This window comes from Leopardus geoffroyi, chromosome C1 (assembly GCF_018350155.1).
Source record: "Leopardus geoffroyi isolate Oge1 chromosome C1, O.geoffroyi_Oge1_pat1.0, whole genome shotgun sequence".
Classification (NCBI taxonomy): domain Eukaryota; kingdom Metazoa; phylum Chordata; class Mammalia; order Carnivora; family Felidae; genus Leopardus; species Leopardus geoffroyi.
Window position 1 is genome coordinate 158,659,087 of NC_059328.1, and position 21,465 is coordinate 158,680,551.

The 21,465-nt window shown below is 37.4% G+C and overlaps 1 protein-coding gene across 1 annotated transcript; it reads left to right on the forward strand.

Annotated features, from left to right (window-relative positions):
• The first annotated feature begins 1,841 nt into the window (after window positions 1-1,841).
• Window positions 1,842-18,667, forward strand: KLHL41 (kelch like family member 41). The gene is made up of 6 exons (XM_045480112.1): window positions 1,842-3,039; window positions 7,491-7,648; window positions 7,793-7,900; window positions 11,231-11,416; window positions 13,062-13,208; window positions 18,015-18,667. Exons 1-6 carry the CDS (start codon window positions 1,930-1,932, stop codon window positions 18,124-18,126), a joined length of 1,821 nt encoding a protein of 606 aa, XP_045336068.1. The 5' UTR covers window positions 1,842-1,929; the 3' UTR covers window positions 18,127-18,667.
• The last annotated feature ends 2,798 nt before the right edge of the window (window positions 18,668-21,465 follow it).

Consider the following 21,465-nt stretch of genomic DNA (forward strand, 5'->3'; position numbering starts at 1 on the left):
TACATTGGTTTCTTTATCTAAAAAAGAAAAGATTTGTACATTTTTAAAGGTTGGGGTTAGAATAAACAACCTATGTTAAGGGGAGAAAAGGTTGTTTGAAAAATTTATACAGGTCACAAAATGCTGCCAGGAATATATTTAAATAGTTTTTCAAGCAAAACAGACTTCATAATTGCTTACTAGTAAGGAATCTTAAATGTCATAGCATGGTGTTTGCATCTGACTCATTAATCTTTTCAAATGTTAGTTGTTACTTGTAGAGAGAAATGAGTCATTTATTGTTTAAACACGGGAGCAGCTGTTCATTTTTTCTAGTGTGTTAAAACCTTCACTGACATCTATAAATGGAAAAAAGAGTCAATGAGTTCTTCTTTCAGCTGTTGTTTTAGCAGCTGACAGTACCATTGACTTCACTGTGATGTAAAATAAAAGAAAAAATCTTTACTCATGGGTAGAAACCTTGAAGTTTAAAAATACAGAATTCACTGATCTGGGGGCATTTATTCATTCGACAAATATTTATGGAGCACACAAGGCCCTGGGGCTATAGCATTGAACAAAGCAAACCAAAAAAACTTTCTGTCTTCATGGAGCTTATATTCTTTTGAGCATTTTTATGAATACCAAAATTTGAAATTATACAGTATTTCTATAGCCCCACTGAGTTCGGAAACTGTGACAATATAATTTTATAATAAAATAGTTCATGAAGAGGTATACAATGTCATCTGCATATAAACAAAGGATCAATTTTTTTTTCAAATCATGACTTCTGCATTCCCTAATCAATATGGTGTTCTATTATAATCGAGAACTTAAATTACGATTTCAGTTATATATTCTTTTCTTTTTCCTTATATAGTCTTGTTTTCCAAATTATGCAGGTGATATATAGCACTTCTTCCTCAGTCTGCTGTAGTCTGTTGATAACATTGTTTTCATGGAGTTATATCTGTATTTTAACTTTTTATTTAATGAAAGGTTGTCTTCAACATTTAAAATCACAGAGTATCTTTAGTAAATCATATTATATTTGAGTTTTTTCTTTCCCTATTGTTGACTTTTAACTATTTCTATTTCTGTCTAAGCTTGATGATTCCTTTTAACCTTTTGCCTTTATTTTCCTTGTTTTATTTTTGTTTGCCACATCAGATCCTTTGTAGAGCAAGGCAGGGTATGAATAAATAATTTTATCATTTAATTCAATACAAATTAGGGTTTTTACATTTAAGAATAAAGATAATTCAGAATGTCTTAGAAAACTAGCAATTTCTCTGTACTTGTTATTTCAATTATGGTGGGGTATTATTATTGATGGTTTTTAAAAATAAAATTACATAAACAGAAGTTTTTAAGTTTCATACTTCTAAAAGAAAATTGTAAATCCCACTGTTTTAAATAGAAAATAAAAATTCGTATGTAACACTTACTGGAAAAGGGATTTTGCTTATGAGTATTCAGATGAACTCACCTCATATTCTTGACCTTTGCATCATTAATTCAGACAGCCAAGGAGTTTGCCACTAGACCATTTTTAGCGGACTGACTCATTTTTTATGATTCAGTTTTCTGTTAGTTCAATAAACATTTTCTTTAAACATGCCTTTATTGACATATGCTGTAATGCTTTATGTATTTTAAAGCTTTCTACTTCATTTAAATCCCCTGTTTCTTAGCTGTTTCCTTAGTGATTAAAAGTTCCAGTTGTTCCCTTCAATCTATAACAGCTGCAAGAACAACTCTTCTTTCCAAACCAGCTCTCCTAAATTCCCGTTGTTAGAGTGGGTGTCTATATTTAGCCGGTGGGATTAAATTGCAAAGGCTTCAAGCTGGGCAAAGCACACTGATCTGCCTTTTTACAGCTAGACCTGTGTGCTGCGAGGAGCTAAGGCCTTCAGTGTCCCCTTCCTTACCCAGGTTACTCACAAAATGGATTCCCAGCGGGAACTCACAGAGGAACTGCGGCTTTACCAATCCACCCTTCTTCAGGATGGTCTAAAAGATCTCCTGGATGAAAAAAAATTCATCGATTGCACCCTAAAAGCAGGTGACAAAAGTCTTCCTTGCCACAGATTGATTTTGTCAGCTTGTAGTCCTTACTTCCGTGAGTATTTTTTATCTGAAATTGATGAGGGGAAAAAAAAGGAGGTAGTATTAGATAATGTGGATCCTGCTGTACTGGATTTAATCATCAAGTACCTGTACTCTGCCAGTATTGATCTCAACGATGGAAACGTGCAAGATATTTTTGCCTTGGCCAGCCGCTTTCAGATCCCCTCGGTGTTCACTGTCTGTGTTTCCTATCTTCAGAAAAGACTTGCTCCTGGTAACTGTCTAGCCATCTTAAGATTAGGACTTCTTCTTGACTGCCCGAGACTTGCTATCTCTGCCCGTGAATTTGTGTCTGATCGTTTTGTACAGATTTGTAAGGAAGAGGACTTTATGCAACTATCTCCGCAGGAACTGATCTCAGTCATTTCAAATGACAGTCTAAATGTGGAGAAGGAAGAAGCGGTATTTGAGGCGGTGATGAAATGGGTGCGAACAGACAAGGAAAACAGGGTCAAAAACCTTAGCGAAGTGTTTGATTGTATTCGTTTTCGCCTTATGACAGAAAAATATTTTAAAGATCACGTTGAGAAAGATGATATAATTAAAAGCAACCCAGAACTCCAGAAAAAAATCAAAGTTCTCAAAGATGCCTTTGCAGGCAAACTCCCAGAACCTAGCAAAAATGCAGAGAAGTCTGGGGCTGGGGAGGTGAACGGTGATGTTGGTGATGAAGATTTACTTCCTGGTTACCTGAATGACATTCCCAGGCATGGAATGTTTGTCAAAGACCTCATCCTCTTGGTGAATGACACAGCTGCCGTGGCTTATGATCCCACAGAAAATGAGTGCTACCTCACTGCACTGGCTGAGCAGATTCCCCGAAATCATTCTAGCATTGTTACCCAACAAAATCAGGTGTATGTGGTAGGAGGACTATATGTGGATGAAGAAAATAAAGATCAACCTCTACAGTCCTACTTCTTCCAGGTAAGAAGGGCTAGTTTTCTAAAAGTAGAGACGTAAAGGAAAGGCTGCTGTTTACTACCCAGTTACCTGATGTGTGAATCATTCAGGCTGCTTGCATTTTATTCTACTGGATGTCCTATGCAGTCCCTTGCACCTTTGCTACTTACAGAGCTGACAGAAGTACTTAGATCAGTTAACTTAATTGCTTGTTAATATTTAATAAAAGGTTTGGTGAAGAATGAGGTTCTAATTAATGTGTAAGTGATGACTCAGATTTTCTTTACACTCTTTTACCCACAGTGTTAAGTTTATAGCTGATGGTGATTATAATCCTTCAAAACCCAGTGTGTTAGTAAAACCTAAATTGAAACTTTTAACCCATTAAGTAGGTTAATGTATTTCTCTAAACCGCAGTACTTTCCACATTGCAAAAATTATAATTGGTCATATTTTCAGCCTTTTTCCAGGTTTTCTTGAACTGATTTGAAATTCTTAAGGGTGGTATTTTATCTGTTATTTATGTTTACTGCCTAAAATATAATTTTGTTGAAAATGAAGAGAACTTATATAACTTAATTTACACACTTTGGGTTACCTTCTGGGAAAAACTACAAAGGTGTCACTAATTTGAATCCATCAATTATATTTAGAAATTTTTATTTACGATGATTTTTTATTTATGACAAGTGACCACATGTATTTGGATCAGAGTTGTACTTCAACATCATTCCAATTTAATCTGTTTTGTGAAACCACAGATGTGTCCAAGAAACCAAATACTCCCAACTAAACTCTTCATAGTTTGTTTGAAGTGAGTTTGTTTCATATTATTAACACATTATATTTTATCCGTTTATGAAGGAATCAGTGGCTTACCCTTTATCTTTAATAATGCCAATTTTTAAGCTACTTTGTAGCTTACAGCTAGCTCAGATGAGTTTGTTTAGATCATAGCTACTCATGGCCTGAGGTTTATGGGCACTTGAACTGGAAAGGCCAAAGATAAGTGTAGAATGTCATACCACAGTCACTGTGTGCTCTCAGTGTGTGACATGCTGTGCCTTCACAAAATACTACCTTTAACCAGGTTTTCCTAATCTTGAAAAATGTAATATATATGTTAATCATTCTTAATTTTCAAAGTTCCATTGAAAAATGTTAACTATGAAATACAAAAATAAAACAGAAGCTATAATCCTAAGTGTTTGAATGCATGCCAGAAAATTTCCTAAGCTCTAATTTTAAAATCAGTGAAATTTCAGAAAAGCCAAATTGAATTTAAAAGGCAGTCATTATATCTAGGAAGTAAAAATGGCATAAAACACACATGGACACACAGGTATCCAGAAATCATAGATCAAGGAATACTTAACAGTATTATCTTTATTCTCTTCCATCCTGTTACTACTTTTTTTTTTTTAATTTAAATCCAAGTTAGTTAACATATGGTGTAATAATGATTTCAGGAATAGAATTTAGTTATCACTTACATATAACACCCAGTGCTCATCCCAACAAGCTCATCCCCCCACCCCCACCCCTCCAGCGACCCTCAATTTGTTCTCTGTCTTTAAGAGTCTCTTATGGTTTGTCTCCCTCTCTGTTTTTATCTTATTTTTGCTTCCCTTCCCCAATGTTCATCTGTTTTGTTTCTTAAATTCCACATAAGAGTGAAATAATATGATATGTTTTTCTCTGACTGACTTATTTCACTTAGCATAATACACTTTAGTTTCATCTACGTTGTTGCAAATGGCAAAATTTCATTCTTTGTGATCACCGACTACTCTTAATTTTATGGGCACAGCCTCTCATTTCTGGTTCAAGAAACCTGTTCAGTGTTCTTTATAGCTACAAAAACAGTTACACAAAGTTGAAAAGGTCAACTCTCTGTCATTGCCCATGACTTGCTTCTCTTAAAAGGGACAAATAGTGCAACAAGATGCCAGGATAAAAACACCTGACTGTAAGAAGGGTTATTTATGACTCACAAGAAAATATATGAGAATTTCATGTTTTATATTGTATTTTTCTGCTTGATCCCGTCTGTTTAGAATGTATTAAGTTAGGAGTAGTATGATCTTTGATTGTGTACTATAAATAGATTATGAGAATTTTTTACCTAAGAGAGGGTTGTTTGTTTTGTTTTGTTTTTCATAGAATTAAAAGATTCATCAAATCTTTGAACAGGATCCCATTTTTTTTTTTTAATTTTTTTTTTCAACGTTTATTTATTTTGGGACAGAGAGAGACAGAGCATGAACGGGGGAGGGGCAGAGAGAGAGGGAGACACAGAATCGGAAACAGGCTCCAGGCTCTGAGCCATCAGCCCAGAGCCCGACGCGGGGCTCGAACTCACAGACCGCAAGATCGTGACCTGGCTGAAGTCGGACGCTTAGCCGACTGCGCCACCCAGGCGCCCCAGAACAGGATCCCATTTTAAAGTAATGTAGGTCCAAACCCTGATTTTAAGGATGAGGAAACTGGAGCCAGACAGGTTAAATAGCTTGACAGATCATCTATAAAAGAGCCTGGTAGACAGTACTGTTACATCTGCTGTACTAAGTGCCCTGATTGGGGAGAGGATGGTGATGTGGACAGTCCTGTACAGTGTGGGCAGTTAACTCTTTAGTCTGGGATCAAAATTGCTGTTCCCAGTTTTAAGAAACAGTGGATTTATATAGCTTGTTTTTGAATATCACTTAAAAGCTCTGTGCTTGACCAATTATTTAACCTTTCTGTGCCTCAGTTTTCTCGTCTGTAAAACAGAGATAATAAAAGTGGCAATCCTGGAGGACTGAATGAGATTACCCGTGTAAAGCGTTCCGTACGCAGCCTGTCACAGAGTCCAAACTTCATAAATGTTCGTTATTATTTCTACTATACTACACACCACTTTCTTGATGAAAGGACTTTTTTCCAAAAATGAAAAAATTAGCGATCACAACCTAGATGTTAAAATTTGTGAATGCAGACCTAACAATGCATATGTGAGGATTAAACTGCTCATTTTATCTAGTCTTAATTAGTACTTGCTTTAACCAAAGTTACGAGGTGAAATATACATAGGCTTCTACAGAGACCCTCCCTTGACCACAGCCCTTATTATCTGCACCTACTCTTGGTATCCAGTTATTCTGGGGTTTATTCCTTCTGCTACACAGATGTAGCACTACAGAGAACAACAAATCTGTAACTGCACTCCTTCAAAAAGCAATTTTCTCATGCCTTCATGTCCTAATATGCAAAGTGGAAAAACGTAAAATTACCAATAGTAAGCGCTGAAACTGATACCTGCCACCCCAGAATTACCTACCCGAGAGCATGGGCACCTAGAGAGCTGTCTGAGGCTTGCAGAAGTAGCAGCAGCAAACACAAGCAAGTTACTTCCTAATACAATTTTTAAAAAAGACAGAGGCGAGGGTTTTTCCAATGACTTCCAGCAAAAGGCTAGGAGGTTATAGCCAGAACCCTGCCTATGTCAGAAACAATAAAGCGAAACAGAGAAACCTACACAGTTTTGAAGAAAAGAAAAAAGATATTGCCTAACATCCCAGTTGTCTGTGGACTGAGCGACAGGTCCAGCTGTCCTGGCTTGGGGAGCATGTTAAATATAGCACTCGGGGGTCACTCACATACACCCTCCCCACAGTCACAACTTCTCTTTCCCCAAGGAGCTAACAGTATTAGGATGCTTTTCTCGAACCTGAACAAGACAACATGGGAAGAAACTTTGACAAGAAACCTCACAGTTCTAACCAAACTCTAGTGACTCTATTCTCTTCTTTTTCCAGATTTTGTTACTTTGAGCTATTTTGGTAAACCAAGCAGAATTTCTCATTTTTCTTGGTAATCCAGAGGTAAAATATGATACTTTTGGATTGCAGTTTTATTTTACCTGCAACATCTTTGACGATCTCAGTGTATTCTTTTTTAATTTTTTTTTTAACGTTTATTTATTTTTGAGACAGAGAGAGACAGAGCATGAACGGGGGAGGGGCAGAGAGAGAGGGAGACACAGAATCGGAAGCAGGCTCCAGGCTCTGAGCCATCAGCCCAGAGCCCGACGCGGGGCTCGAACTCACGGACCGCGAGATCGTGGCCTGAGCTGAAGTTGGACGCTTAACCGACTGAGCCACCCAGGCGCCCCTCTTTTTTAATATATATATTTTAAGTTTATTTATTTTGAGAGAGAGAGAACAAGCAGGGGAGGGACAGAGAGAGAGGCAGAGAGAGAATCGCAAGCAGGCTCCATGCTGTCAGCACAAAACCCGATGCAGGGCTTGATTTCACAAACTGTAAGATAGTGACCTGAGCCAAAACCAAGAGTCAGATGCTTACCCAGCTGAGCCACCCAGGCGCCCCACTATCTCAGTGTATTGTAAACAACACATAGAATATAGCATATTTCTTGGAACGACTGTAACTCTTTTCTAACAAGCTGTACAATTCCTTATATATTTTTCTTTCAGCTTGATAACATAGCATCCGAGTGGGTTGGACTTCCACCTCTGCCATCAGCCAGGTGTCTCTTCGGTCTGGGAGAGGTAGATGACAAAATCTATGTAGTTGCAGGCAAAGACCTTCAAACAGAGGCTTCGCTGGATTCAGTATTATGCTATGATCCCGTGTAAGTTGCCATGACATTCCTGTTTCGTAAGCATTCGGGTATATGAATGCCCATTACATATTCATAGCTTTAGAACCTAGAATTAACTGAAAGCATAGAAAACGTGTTTCAAAGCATAGAAATTCTACCGTTTTCTCATTTCAGGACTGCAAAATGGAATGAAGTTAAAAAACTGCCTATCAAAGTCTATGGCCATAGTGTGATTTCACATAAGGGGATGATATATTGTCTAGGAGGAAAGACAGATGACAAGTAAGTACCTAAAATCTCCTTATGGTTTACATCCAAATGATTTTCTTTAACATTTTTTTAAGTAAGCTCTACCCCCAACGTGGCGCTTGAACTCACAAACCTGAGATCAAGAGTTGCATGCTTCATTGACTGAGCCAGCCGGGAGCCCCTCCAAATGATTTTGTTATTGCAAGAGTTCTTCCCTCCTTTCATCTGAATCTACATACTGAAATGAGACTCGGTTCTCACTTATAACATTTTGGAAGTGAAAGTTTCAAAATAAAATTTTGAAAAGCTATTGGAGGATATTATAAATGATTTCTGAAGGGAAACTGTATAAAAGTTAACAGTTGCTAAAGTACCAAAAAATAAATAAAACTTGTTAAAGTAAATGTGTAGATATTCAGCATATTGCTAGGAACTAGCATGATACCGCCCTCATAAGCATTCTTACAGTTGAAAAGCAGCATTTAGGACCATAATCAAGTCTTTTTCATTATATTTCACTACGTTAAAGCCAGTGGGCTTTCTTATTCTTTTGGCCACAACTAGATAAAAACTAAGTGTACCTCTTTAATGTTATATCTAAAATATAACTGCTAAACCAATAGTGCATTAAAATATCATGGATTTGTACTTTACCTTCATAAAAAAATTTAGATAGGTGAGTTTGAAACTGAGGAGCCTGGTGACAGAAAAGAAAGCAGTTATTTCCTAAACAACGTTTCACTGATTTACTCCTGGACAGAGTAAGAATATTTAAATATTTTGATAGTCAAAATATTTAACAACAACTGGTCACAAAGAGGCACTGATCAAACAGAACAGCTGCATCTGGTACACCCACTGCTGCCTAGTTTCTTGTGAGAAAAACAGGATGAAGGTTCATATAACTTGATTTCTAGGCACTTCTCAAGGGATAGGTAATTAGGAAAAGGATCTTGTTACTCAAAGGGAGAAGTGACTTCAGAGGGCTCCAAAAGTCAGTCGGTTAAGCCAGGAGCCTGTCTGGTAAAATGAAGATTTTCAGTTTAAATAGTGAGAACTAATGTGCTGCCTCTGAAAACTCTGCCTAATTTGGCTTGTCCTCATTTGCCCGAGCTGCTTAATAAATAGAGATAATCCTGGAAAGGGAACCAGAATTAAGAATTATAAGGGCAAAGAAGGAAAGGAGAGTAGAATATGGAAATGTGCTAGAAATAAAGAACTCTATATTCTGAGTTAACAATTAATGGTTATTATTAAATTAAAATGACAAATAGCACAGGAAATGTGATTTTAAAAAGCAATGGGAACCTAACAAGCGGAAAAAAAAAAAAAAAAAAAAAAAAAAAGAAAGAAAAGAAACAGACTCATTGATATAGGAAACAAACGGGTGGTTACCAGAGCGGAGAGATGTTGGGGACGGGTGAGATAGGTAAAGGGGATTGAGAGATACAAATTTCCAATCATAAAATAACTCATGGGGATGTAATAATATACGGATAGGGAATGTAGTCAATAATATTGTAACAACTTTGTATGGTGACACATGGTAACTAGACTTACCTAGGGGGATCATTTCATAATGTATAAAATTATCAAATCACTATGATATACATCTGAAACTAATACGATATGGTATGTCAGTTATACTTCAATTAAAAATAAAATAAAATAAAAATAAATGACTAATTGTTTAAAAAGAACAATGGGTTTTTATACAGTCTATCCATATTCAAAGATAACATATTGTGATATTTTAATATTTGCCTTAATCCCAGCCATTCCCATAATTTAAAGGAAGGCCATATTACAAACTTAGTGCAAAATCTTATTTGGGGTATTTTTCCTGAGTAAATAGGATGGAAAATGTGTATTAAGCAGTGTTCTGACTTTGAAAATCTAGTGACCCTGCCAAATGATTTAAATTGTTTCCTTCAAGTGGTATTAGTAACTAGGAAATTGATATGTCAGTAAGAAGCATACAGGTCTTGTTGGTAAGAATATATTAATCTTGAGAGTATGATTAACCAAGACAGCATTGCTTGATGAATGCCAAAGAACTCTGAAATGAGTCATTATCTAAAAGTAAGCACTAAATCTCACTAGTTAACACCACTGAATTTGAAGAACATGATTTTGTATCATGACCTTGTCAAGAAGTTTTAAAATAATACTCATAGTCAAATATTAGAGGAAATGCTTCTACTCCAGATATCTGGTCTTTCATAAGACTAAGGAAAAAAGTTGTCCTCCTAAAACGTTGGGAGTGTTGTTTGTTGGCTTTTTTTGCTTTACCAAATACATCCAGGGGCACCTGGTTGGCTCAGCTGCTACAGCATATGACCCTCGGTCTTGGGGCTGCGAGTTCAAGCCCCACATTGGATGTAGAGCTTACTTTAAAAAAGCAAAACTAGGGGCGCCTGGGTGGCGCAGTCGGTTAAGCGTCCGACTTCAGCCAGGTCACGATCTCGCGGTCCGTGAGTTCGAGCCCCGCGTCGGGCTCTGGGCTGATGACTCAGAGCCTGGAGCCTGTTTCCGATTCTGTGTCTCCCTCTCTCTCTGCCCCTCCTCCGTTCATGCTCTGTCTCTCTCTGTCCCAAAAAAATAAATAAACGTTGGAAAAAAAAAAAAATTTAAAAAAGCAAAACTAAATAAAAAAGCCCACAAATATATCCAGTTGATGAATTATTATTTAGCATTTTGAACTCCTATCAGTAAATTATGGATAACCTTAAGGAACTCTGAGGAACATACTAAGAATAATTCAGATGAGTACAGGTTTTCCTGGTAGCATTTAGCATATAAAACTGCTCTCCTTACTCATCTATTCAGACGACTAGTTGTCTAATCTATAGTCTCAGACTTCTTAAAATACACTGGTGTATTAGTAGCATACTAAAATGAAACAAGCCGTCATATTATGGAGTTAAATTTAAAATAGGTACTTTCATACCTAATTATTTTTTAAATTAACTAAGTCATTCCTAGGAGATTCAAACAATAAGATAAACTTAACATTTTTGTTACTTGGCACAAAAAGGGTCTATGATTTTTTTTTCAACTCTATCTGTGTCTTCTGTTGAATTTAGCAGCAGATAGGATTAAAATCCACTCTGGGTGATTGCCTGCCGAAAGGAAAGGTACTCTACCATCCAGTAGTATATTTAAGTTATAAAATAGTTTTAGTGCCCACATTGGCAATTGTCCTTCACTTGTGTCATAGGCTCAGATTCAGAATACTTGTGAGTTTTTCTAATTCTGCTTTATGTATCTGAGATGGGAAGCAATGTTAAACGATTAGTGAAATTGCTTCTTTCAGAAAGGAAGGTTCTAAAAGGACCATTTTGTTGTCTTTTATGTTTACAGAAAGTGTACAAACAGAGTGTTTATCTACAACCCAAAAAAAGGAGACTGGAAAGATGTGGCTCCAATGAAAACCCCTCGTTCCATGTTTGGGGTGGCCATACATAAGGGCAAGATTGTGATTGCAGGAGGCGTCACCGAAGATGGCCTTTCAGCTTCAGTAGAAGCTTTTGACCTCATAACCAATAAGTGAGTTGCTGTGTCTTACCAAAGCATATGAATCACTCTACTTTTTAACTTTGGATGAAAATGAAGCTTTCTGATTAGGACATGGGGAGAGGAGGGCAGGGAGGCAAGGATTAAGATGAAGTATGTGGGTTCCTTCTACTGTTATTGGGTGTGAAAAGCCTAACATTTTGATGCATTACGTGTGCTTGCAACTTGGAACACATAGTTCTCAAGTTAATGTTGGAGTGTTCAATTTGTCCTTATTTGTTATTAACTTAACGTTATGAATTTAGTCGTGCAAAGGTAATACTTCTGAATAATTATATATATGTAGGTGAATATACATGTCTCCGTATGGTGTTTTGATTTGAAATATGTACAATGAAAAGACCTCCACTTAGCTTATGATATTTGTAAAGCATGAATGCTTCAAATGGTTAATTCTTTTATACTCTTTATAATTTCTTAAAATTTTCACTTATAAGCTTTTATTGGCTTAAAGTTAATATGAAAAGACATTTGACAGATATCATTTATGTAAAATTAGTCTTTTTCAAATTTTTGAGTTCACTCATCTAGATAAATATATAGTTTTTACACTCCTAGTTTAGCAATGAAGAAAAATCAGAGCACTGTCATTACTTTTTTAAGGAACCATGTATGCCTGATTACAAAATACACTTTAGTATCTGAAAATCACCAAGGAATTTTTATGGATTTAAACAATCATTAAAAATCGTGTTTTTGAAAACTATCATATAGGTAAACACTCATAAGAAGTTAAAGAAGCAGTGCACAGAACTATAAACACTCTATGTTCATAGCTTTTTCATGTGTATGTATAGACATTTATATTTATAAATCTGTATGCTTTTTGAAAAAAACAAAATTACACTAAATGTTGCTTATGATTATGTCTGGAGGGTATGATCATGGTGGTATTTGTTTTCTTCTATACCTTTTTGTATTTCCAGGTTGTCTACAATGTATATGTGCTATTTTTATAGTTAGAAAAACAAATAATATGTTTAGAGAAAGGTACACTTTTAACGACAGAGAAATAGAATAGAGAGTTGCCAAAATGACTAACTCATTCTAGACTCTTGATACCTCCAACTGATTTTATTAATTTTATCATTAGTTGTCCTATTTCATATGGCTTTAAACATTAAAAAGTTCCCTTAAATCCTTTATTTAAAAAGGTGAAGTCATTAAAAAGAAAATTACTAACTCTAGTTTCTCAACTAGGTTAATTACATGCCTTTACTGCAAAGGATTTAGAGATTTCTCGAGAAATGATGGAAACCAGGCTTTTTAAAAATTTGTATTACCATTCAAATGAAATCCAGCACAGTAAGACTCAGGAGCCCTCGAAGTGCACCAACCCCCCAGTTTATGGCACACATTTTGATAACCATTGCTGAACATGCTAATTGATGAAGGTGAAATAGTCCAAGATTGACATATTGAGGGCTTTGTATTTAATCTGGTTACATCTTTCAAATAAAGAAATATTTAGCTATTTTTCAGTAGAAAAACTTAATCTTCTATTTTTAGACGCCTATGCTAACTTGAATTTTTAAATTATAATTTCACATAATTGTTCAGTAAATAAAATTGGCATTTCCTTAGGTTTTACATTGACTGTATTTTCAATAATTCCTAGATGGGAAGTAATGACTGAATTTCCCCAAGAAAGAAGCTCCATCAGTTTGGTCAGCCTGGCTGGATCCCTGTATGCCATCGGGGGCTTTGCCATGATTCAACTGGAGTCTAAAGAGTTTGCACCCACTGAAGTCAATGACATATGGAAGTAAGTTTTTTTGACTCCAATTTTTTGGACCAAAGATTAAATCAAATAACTGATAACCGATAAAGCAATTTTGCAGTAAAGAGTAAGCCAGACTTTCCCAACATGTATGCTTCTTCTTGATAGTAGCTTAAACACTTTTCAAACCTAATTGAACTTTTGCACGTGCCACTTACTTGATGATCAAGTACTGCTTCTAATTAGCTGTGTGCTTGGGAAAGAACTTATCTAGGCCTTTTTCTTAATCAGTAAAATGAGATTCGGACTGTTGATTCTTTAATAAAGCTCTACTCTGCTCTGAAAGTGTACTACACTAGGCATCCAGTAGAGTGAGGGCTGCTTCCAAACCTTTCTACCAGAGGGTACTTTATTTCCTAAGAGTTCTGAAGAAACATGTAGTTAACTTCTTGAGTTTTCCACAAATTCATTAATTCTATTTTGATTCTAACTTAAACCGTTTTTGAGTTTTTGAAGATTCAGTTACAAAAGCTTTTTAAAAAAGAAACAAGTGAAAAGGAGCAATCCATTTTACCCCTCAGATCGATGCTGGGCAGGTCTCCGAAGGATGACACTTGCAGTGGTTAGTCAGTTGAATATTTTGAAGTTAGGCTTGAAATGAATGTAGTATTTATACAGTGTGTGGGGGGTGGTGAATTTTACCATAGTTTCTAATGCAGTGAATGTCCCCTGGAGACCAAGGCACATACAGGAAGTCTTAGGAGCAGAAGTGTAAGTTGTGTCATGGAGAGCCACATAGTTGGGGCAGGACATACAGTATGCAGATATCTGGTTACCACTAGGATACCACATGTGTCTGTCAAATGGCACCTGCTGCCTTCAGCCCAGGCACTGTGCTTGCTGATAAAAATGTATAGGAGGCAGATCTCAGTTGCTTGAGGTAAGCATTAGTGAGTTGATACCATACACTCATCCAGAAACTGCCAAATTCATGCTTTCCCTCTCAGCTGAAGGCCAGCCCCCACTCTCAAGGATGGATGCTCTTCCTTGGTCTGTCACCAGATTGTCTGGAACCTTGGTACTCAAAGTATGGTCTATGGACCACCAGTGGTGGCATCTCCTGAGAGCTTCTTAGAAATGCATAATCCCAGGTCTCACCCCAAACTTAATCAGTATCTTCATTTTAACAAGTGATTTGCTCACTCATTTAAATTTTTAGGGAGGGAGGGAGGCAAACCATAAGAGACTCTTAAAAACTGAGAATAAACTGAGGGTTGATAGGGGTGGGAGGGAGGGGAAAGTGGGTGATGGGCATTGAGGAGGGCACCTGTTGGGATGAGCACTGGGTGTTGTATGGAAACCCATTTGACAATAAATTTCATTTTTAAAAAAATAATAAAAATAAATAAATAAATTTGTAGGGATAGCTTTGGAAGAGCGATCAGTGAAGGCATACCACCAAGGCCAAGAGTAGAAGGTGGATATTACTGCTTCTATACCTGACCCACCACATGCCTTATTCCCTGGTGAACTGAAAGGCTGAAAGACAGGTGGCTTAACCAAGGAATTATTTTATGCATCAAACATTATTTCCTTGTGTTGTTGTAATAGTAACTAGCTATGTAGAAGGCAAGAAAAAAAGTAGCTATAAAGGGAAGTTAAGTATTACTCATCTTTCCCCACCCCAAAAGAGGAGGAGGAACAAAAAGAAACCAGAGATTTCCAGGGAGGAAAGAGGCTAGACTTAGGGAGAAGTTGAGATGGAAAAAGGCTGGAAGCAGTAGGGAAAAAAAGAATGAAATAATGGAGGGCTGAGAAGGTTAGGGTTTTTGAAAAACAGGGATAAGCACAAAGAGTGAATAGGCAGTGATCCTTAACCCTGGCTGCACATTAAAATCACCTGGGATGGGGGTGCCTGGGTGGCTCAGTCAGTTGAGCGTCCGACTTCGGCTCAGGTCATGATCTCACAGTCCATGAGTTCGAGCCCTGCATCGGGCTCTTTGCTGACAGCTCAGAGCCTGCAGCCTGCTTCAGATTCTGTGTCTCCCTCTCTCTCTGCCCCTCCCCTGCTCATGCTCTCTCTCTGTCTCAAAAATAAATAAAAACATTAAAGAAAAAAATTTTTAAATCACCTGAGATGCTTTTAAAATATACCAGCGCCTGGACCTTAACGCAGGCCAATTAAATCAGGATTTCTGCAGTGAGGTCCCAAAACCTTCTCAGGTGATTCTACTATGCAGCCAGGGTCAAAAACACTGATGTTAGGGAATGGTGCTGTCAATCAGCTGAATCCCACATGAGCCACTGTGGTTCCTAACGGTGGTCAAAAGCTAAGTTGCTTCAGCAGGAGGATGTTGTAGGCAGCAAAGTAGAGCATCTCCTGCTAAAAGTAGCCCTTACATTGCTGAGGGGAGCCTGAAAGAGGCATCCTCTCTGATTATGTTTGATTTTGCAATTAGGACAGTGGTTCCCAAAGTTGCTTGCTCACTGGAATCATGTAGGGAGCTTCAAAAAGTACAGACACCTCTTTCCTACCTCTATGGACTATGATTTCATTTTCTAGAGTATGGTCTGGGCTTTTAAACTTTCAAAAGACCCCTGGATGATTCTAATATGCAGACAAGTTTGGGAACCGCCAGATTGGGGAAAGGCAAGAATGCATTCATTACTGTCTGCTTGGCTGTAAAATTTTAAATTTAGGTACTGGTGTTTTCCACTTGGGTGATAAAATCTAGAGCAATAATTCTCAACTCTTGCTGCATATTAGAATCACGTCAGGAACTTTAAAAAATGTTCTTGCCCAGGCCATACTCCATACCAGTTAAATCAGTCTCTGGGGGTAGGACCCAGGCATCAGTATTTTTAATGTCTCTAGTGGTTCCAAATGTGCAAGTCAAGTTTGAGAACCAGTGATCTGCTGTGGTTTCCAAGGCAGCATCAGCACCACCTGTGTACTTGTTAAATATGCACATTCTCAGGCCTTACCTCAGATCTGAAACTCTGGGATTGGGGGGTCCAGCCATCTGTGTTCTAGCAAGACCTCCAGGTGACTCAGATGTGCACTGAAGTTGATGGCCACTTAAATTCTACTCCTGAAACTAATATTACACTGTATGTTACCTAACTAGAATTTAAATAAAAACTTGAAACATTAAAGAGAAAAAAAAAAGTTGAGAGCCACTGATCTTCCAGAAAGGTGGCTGCCCACTTGTCCTCAACTTCCTGGTGAATCTCTACTCACATTTGCAGAGATGAGAACTATCGGTATACCACATTCTAAACATATAGACCCTCTTAGTGTGATATGTAAAGAAAAAAAACCCAAAAACCTTCCATTCTCGTATTTTTTGCTGAAATCTTTCCATTATTTAGGATTGACCAAGCTGAAAGTAAAAATATAACTGTCACTGGGGCACCTGGGTGGTTCAGTTGGTTGAGCATCCGACTTCGGCTCAGGTCACGATCTCACAGCTGTGAGTTTGAGCCCCACGTCGGGCCCTGTGTTGACGGCTCACAGCCTGGAGCCTGCTTCAGATTCTGTGTCTCCCTCTCTCTGCCCTTCCCCTGCTTGCACTCTCTCTCTCTCTCAAAATAAATAAACATTAAATTTTTAAAAATTAAAAATAAATAAAAATAAAAAATACATAACTGTCAGGAAGCAAATGCTTTTAAGCCTTATTTAACCTGATATTGCTTAAATGTGGTCACTTTTTCTTTAAGTCACTTAAAACCATTCTTTTAATTTGTTGCCCCAAATTTTGCATAGAAGTTCTTCCCTTTATTAGTGGTAAAATATTTTTTGTCTACTTTTCTCAATGTAAAAATCACTTGGTGTACAGTACAAATCTTGAAAATTAAATTTGGACTATTGTTAAATTAAGTCAGATAGGACATATCTTACATAAGTATGAGCTACTTTTAAAAATTATTACTTTAAATCATTATCATAGAATGATTTGGGGGTATTTCCTTTGTGCCAAGTATTATTAATAGCTTCTGGAGGAGGGAGAATACTAAGGTGAATAAGATATATTATTTGCCCTCAAATACCCTTGAGCTTGTTGAGGACATAAATATGAGGAAAAATTTTCAATAGAATGGTAACTGCTATAATAGATACTATATAAAGGACAATGTGAGAAACCAAGGGAAAGCTACAAAAAGGCTTCAGAGAGAGGGCAGCGTTTAGGAATTCCTCATGCAGAGAAGGCATTCCAGGCACCAGGCAGAGTAGAGGCACACATATTTCAAAGCAATTCAAGTTCCTGTATCTTTATAACCGTGAATATTCCCTGAGGGAACAACCTAATGTTAGTTCTTACCTAACATCAAATGCAAAATCTAATAGTACTTACACAGGACAATAAAGCAGAAGGGAATGGATTCTTCTGGAGTGATCACTAGCATCAGCTGCCATGGTGGGCACCACTGTATGGGAAGGATTGAAAGTATAATCAAGGTGACCAGCTGTCCCTGACTTTTCAGTTCTTACTCTTAGTGTAGAGTCTGCTGACTTTGACTCATAGCGACCAGCCATCTTTATCAATCCAAATGTGAATGATTGATTAACTATTACTCTTCATCTCTGCACAGTCTTTGATTCCCAGAGAAGGCTTAATTAACTGCCTAAACATCCAGATTAAACACCATGGCGGTAGTTCAGACATATGCTCAGAGAAAGCATATTTGAGGAGGAATTCAAATGATATCGTACCAGTCAGCTGTGTCCTCCTCTAGTTAAGAGCCAATAGGTTTTTCTCAAAGACCCACATTCGTATATTTAATACAAGGAAACGTACAGAACTATCTATTTAAAAACTGCTTATTGATTACTTTTTTTTTCTCCATCAGGTATGAAGATGATAAAAAAGAATGGGCTGGGATGTTGAAGGAAATACGTTATGCTTCAGGAGCTAGTTGCCTAGCAACACGTTTAAACCTCTTCAAACTGTCTAAACTATAAACCGGGAGGTGAAAAAACACAATAGAATGGAATGTGGTTTGTTTGGATAATAGGGCTTTAATTTATTATGTTTTCAAAAGCCTATACAGAGATTGATGTAGAAATTATTCACTAATTACTGTCCATGAGGTTAGCAATGGGTGTCAAAACCTCAGTCATTGAATCTTCAATGTAACGATCATTGTTTTAAACCATTTTCTAGTAGGAAATTAAGTATTAAGTTGAACAGATTATACCTTTTGTTAATCTGTCTCACTTGATTGTAAAGAAATTTTCTAAATTTGAGTTGTTTACTAATTCTTTCATTTGCATTGTTATGGTAACTTTACACTCATTTTCTATTATAAATGAAATTGGAGAATGAAACATGTACATCTACATTTTTTAATGTTTAAAATGTCAAAAACTTTCCCTCGTGCTTCAAGATATGACAAGATTCTATGCATTATATTAAAGATTACATACCATAAGAAAACTTTGGAAATGCTATTTAAAAAGTATAATAAATGGGTTTCATTTGAAGGGGAAAAAACCTCTAAGTAGTCAACTTTAAGTGGTCTTTCTTTTTTTCTCCATTCCTTTTGTGACACTAGTATATTGTTTATGATTTAAATCAAAATTAATTTTTTTGGGGGGGTACCTGGGTGACTCAGTTGGTTAGGCATCCAACTTTTGGTTTCAGCTTAGGTCATGATCTCACAGTTCCTGAGTTCCAGCCCCACATTGGGCTCTGTGCTGACAGTGCAGAGCCTGCTTGGGGTTCTCTCTCTGCCCCTCCTGCTCTCTCTCTCTCTCTCTCTCTCTCTCAAAATAAATAAATTTTTTTAAAAAATTTAGTTAAAATCAGTAAACCAGTCTTCAAGCCATTAACTACAGTGTCTGTGATAGGAGGGTTGGGGACTGTCCTTAGGAAATGAACTGATTCTTTAATTGCTGGGCAGAAGTTGGGGCCAGTGAGGTGTATATTTGTGTATTTGTCGGTTTAAGTTTTATCTATATATTCCATGAAAGAGCTACCTATTTGCAAATTTCTGATAGAAAGGTGACTGGGGTGCCTGGGCAGCTCAGTCAGTTAAGTGTCCAATTCTTGATTTCCACTCAGGTCATGATCTCACAGTTCATGAGATCACGCCTCACATGGGGCTCTGCACTAATGCTCAAAGCCTGCCTGGGATTCTCTCTCTTCTTGGTCCCTGCTCAGGTGCATGTGCATGCTTTCCCTCTCTCAAAAACAAACTTTTAAAAGAAAAAAGAAAAAAAAAAAAAAAAACGGAAAGATGACTGTATTATTGCGTTTTCTAGGATGTGAAACCCTATACTCAAGCTGTTTGTTGTTAGTATATGCACTAGGCTGGCTCTTCAGTGTGTCCACAGCCATCACATTCAACTGTGCAAGTCACCAAGTAATCGTCGTTTGTGGGTTTCACATGCTTTTGCAGACATGTTCGACTTCTAGCCTCACACATGTCGCTTTCTGAGAAATCTGACTTGGAACTAATTTGGAGTATTCCATTATTATTTGTCAAGCAATTTCATAAAGAACAGATGAGTGTTCATACAGTTTTATTGTCTCTACCATAAATATGGAAACATATCCAATAAAAATCAGTTTTATTTTGGATCTTTGAAGTAGAATCCTGGCTACTTTTCTGTATTGACCGAAACTATTCTAAACTATCCAGGATTATATAATCAACAAATCCTGAAGGTGGGAAATTCTACAGGTTGTTCAGCAGATAAACTGTTTCGAAGAGAAAGGGATGGTGTGGGATACTTCTAGATTAAGACACATTTAAAAGGTTGTGGGGAGGCAAATCATGGTGTCTAGAGATGCAAACCTGAGTGATAAAACTGTAAGAGGAAGTGCTTACTATAAAAGCAAGACAGGGATGCCTGGGTGGCTCAGTTGGTTAAGCGTCCAGCTCTTGATCTCAGTTCAGGTCTTGATCTCAGGGTTGTGAGTTCAACCCCCATGTTGGGGAGAGAGTGCAGACCGACACAGACATGATATTACGTTGTAAAAATAATGCTTTGGGATGATGGAAATGTTCTGGAATTAAATAGTGGTAATGGTTGCACACACTTGTGAATACTCTAGAAAACCACTGCATTGTATACTTTAAAAGGGTGAATTTTATGGTATATGAATTATATCTCAATGAAAAAAGAATGTTTTAGGGGCGCCTGAGTGGCGCAGTCGGTTAAGCGTCCGACTTCAGCCAGGTCACGATCTCGCGGTCCGTGAGTTCGAGCCCCGCGTCGGGCTCTGGGCTGATGGCTCAGAGCCTGGAGCCTGTTTCCGATTCTGTGTCTCCCTCTCTCTCTGCCCCTCCCCCGTTCATGCTCTGTCTCTCTCTGTCCCAAAAATAAATAAACGTTGAAAAAAAAAATTTTTTTTTTAAAGAAAGAAGAGTGCTTTAAAAAAAAAAAGAATGTTTTGTTTATAACAACTCCAGTTATTTAAACAGAAAGATCATCAAACAAAAATATGTAAGAATATATACATAAATAAAACCATTTGGGTAGGGCAGCCTAGAGGAAGGAGAGTACGAGATGTGGTACACTTGAAGTCACATTACGTGTAACAGTAAATGAAAGGTACATCAGGGTCATTTAATCAAGATTTCCCTGTATTCAAAGTACACAATAACTAGGTTTTCATTTATATCCAAAGGAAACAATTTATAATCCTCCTCAGTCTAACCATTTTTTAAATTTTTTTAACGTTTTTATTTATTTTTGAGAGAGACAGAGCATGAGTGAGGGAGGGGCAGAGAGAGAGAGGGAGACACAGAATCTGAAGCAGGCTCCAGGCTCTGAGCTGTCAGCACAGAGCCCCACATGGGGCTCAAACTCACGAACCGTGAGATCATGACCTGAGCTGAAGTTGGACGCTTAACCAACTGAGCCACCCAGGTGCCCCAGTCTAATCATTTTATTCTTCAAGTGCTTACTTTTTTTTTTTTTTTTTTTTTTTTGCTCACTGTTATGTATTGCATTTCACACCATGCAAAGTAATAATATTTTAAACAAGTGCTTCAACTAAACCTAAATCAAATATCAACACACCAAAATCCATGCAGGACACATGTTTGATTTTGCTTTTTTTTAAATGTTTATTTTTGGGAGAAAGAGTGAGCGGGTTGAGGAGGGGCAGAGAGAGAAGGGCACAGGATCCAGAGCAGGCCCTGCGCTTATAGGAGAGAACCCAATATGGGGCTTAAACCCATGAACCACAAGATCATGACCTGATCGGAAGCTGAACGCTCAACTGACTGAGCCACCAGGTGCCCCGGGACACATGTTTTATAGCTACGCTTAAGACTCAAGGCATTCTGG